This window comes from Leopardus geoffroyi, chromosome X (assembly GCF_018350155.1).
Source record: "Leopardus geoffroyi isolate Oge1 chromosome X, O.geoffroyi_Oge1_pat1.0, whole genome shotgun sequence".
Taxonomy (NCBI): Eukaryota; Metazoa; Chordata; class Mammalia; order Carnivora; family Felidae; genus Leopardus; species Leopardus geoffroyi.
This window is the reverse complement of record NC_059343.1, coordinates 39436119-39438390: the sequence shown is the minus strand read 5'-3', so window position 1 is coordinate 39438390 and position 2272 is coordinate 39436119. Positions and strand designations below refer to the sequence as shown.

General features: G+C 52.9%; 1 protein-coding gene across 1 annotated transcript; it reads right to left on the bottom strand.

Moving 5' to 3' along the window:
- Positions 1–678: 678 nt before the first annotated feature.
- On the bottom strand, positions 679–1876 carry DUSP21 (dual specificity phosphatase 21). The gene has a single exon (XM_045470994.1). It carries the CDS (start codon positions 1423–1425, stop codon positions 859–861), a length of 567 nt encoding a protein of 188 aa, XP_045326950.1. The 5' UTR covers positions 1426–1876; the 3' UTR covers positions 679–858.
- Positions 1877–2272: the final 396 nt, after the last annotated feature.

The following is a 2272-nucleotide window of genomic DNA, read 5'->3' as shown; positions in this document are numbered from 1 at the left end:
AACCCTGGCATATAGTACAGAGCTCACAATCAAAATCGTTTCAATTTTATATAGTGGAATGGCTTTTTTGAAAACTATTTTAGGGGCACCTGCATGGCTCCATCGGCTAAAGTGCCGGACTTCAGCTCAGGGCATGATCTTGCGGTTTGTGGGTTCGAGCCCCATGTTGGGCTCTGTGCTGATAGCTCAGAGCCTGGAGCCTGCTTCAGGTTCTGTGTCTCCCTCTGTTTCTGCATCCCCCCCATCCCCCTGCCCTCTCCTCCACCCTCCCCCCCAACACTCAGTCTGTCAAAAGTCAACATTTTTTTAAAACCCTGTTTTCTACGCAAATCTAATGTAGAAAAGCAGAGTTGGGCCACTGTGGTCAAAGGTGGGGGCAGGGGTGGCTTCAGGCTCCCCCAGGGCTCCCAGGGTGCACCCCAGTAAAGGCTTCTAACAAGAAGTTGGCACTTACTGTGAGAAGTCCAGGCGGTGCCATGATGTCTAAAGCTCTGACTTTGGGTTGGAAGGAACCAGGTGGAATCCTGGGGGACTCACTCCTGGGCTATTCAGCCTAGGGCAGGGCGCAGGATACGGGTCCATCCGAGCTGAGCACCACCTTCCCACCCCGCCCCCCCCCCCCCAACTCCGGCCGGGCCGGGGTCAACCATGACGCCGCGGCTCACAGGATAAGAAACATCGTCACCGTGTTGCATGCAATGAATTTTATTCTTTAAAGATAAAAAGTCCAACACCATCCCTTTTTCCTTGCCCTTCTAAACGGTATCCGCTTGTTCTCTGTCCCAACTCAAAGTTCGACGTTCAGGTTCAATGTTGGCGTTGCCTCCTCAGCAGGTGTCCGGGGCTGGCCAGGACGGCTCACATCTGCATCATCACATGGACCTCCTTCTCGTAGATGTCAGGGATCACACCCACGGGGGAGTTGACCATGTGGACGGTGTTCTTGCTGAACAGCTTGAACTCGTAGTGGATGAGCTGTTCCCAGAAGCCGTTGTTGGGCCGGATGATGGGGCGGCACCACTTGGTCCACGCGTGGGCGTCCAGCAGCGACATGGCGTGGTACTTCATGAGGTAGGCCAGGCAGAGGGCGGCCGAGCGGCTCACCCCCGCGGCACAGTGCAGCAGCGTGCGGCCCTGCTGCATCTCGACGCTGTGGATGTGGTCAGCGATCGGGTCAAAGAAGTCGCAGAGGCGCGAGCTCGGGACGTCAGCCACCGGCACCTGGACGTACTGGATGTCCTGGTAGAAGGTGTTGACCACTTCCGCCGAGACGTTGATGACCGTGGTGATGTGGTTGCTGGACAGCATGCCCTGGTTGTTGGCCGACACGCCGTTGCTGATGTACAGGCTGCTGGTTATTTGGGAGAGGCCATGGACGGTGGGCTGGCGTGCAGCCGGAGCCGGGAGGGGACACGGAGAGGTCATCACGGTGGCGGGCGGTGATCTCTCTCCGAGAAAGTTCGGAGCGCCGAACTCAGGCGAGTTCACGTAGCAGCAACCTGTGAATGTCTCAGGCCACGGTCTGGGGGTACAGAAAACCAAGTCACCGGTCACCACCCCTTCCCCGCCCCGGGGACGTCACAATCCTACTGCCCGCCCCGCCCCTCCCGGTTTCCATGGCGATGGCAACTTGGCCACCCAGCCCGGTCTTCAGAGAAACCCCAGATCTCTTTTTATCTCTGTCCGTAGCCCTTCATTTTCCAAAGCCCCAATTCTTATCTGCTGGACTTTTAAAAATGTCCGATTACAAGATATCCAGTATATGCTTCAACTGTTGGTTCGCACCGAACACAATATCAATGAATGCTTCTATTTTATTAGCATTGAGGGACCGGGCTTAGACTTTTTCGACAAAGTAGCAATATCATATTTTAAGCTGGGGAACAGCCTTTGGCTCACGTGATACGCTAATCTCTGTAAAAGTGTAGTGAGATACGGGGTTGGCTGGGTGAGCTGCCCTGATCCTTGTTTGCAGACCCTAGCCATAGAATTCGGTTCCTTAATTTTTTCAGTTTTTTAATTTAATTTTTTTTTTTTTTTTTTACTTTACATCCCAATGAGTTAGCATATAACAAAAACAGATTCTTGAAATGCTACCCGAGATTTGCATTTCCTCACGGCTAAGATTTTTGTGGTGTGCCGTGGCTATAAGCAAGGACAAAATAGATGCCAGCCTGTTTGTGAAGAGTCGAGGGAATGATAACCTCAAAGGACAACACGTTTTTCTTTCTCCTGATTGGCATAATCCGATTATTGTGCATTGCTTAAATTG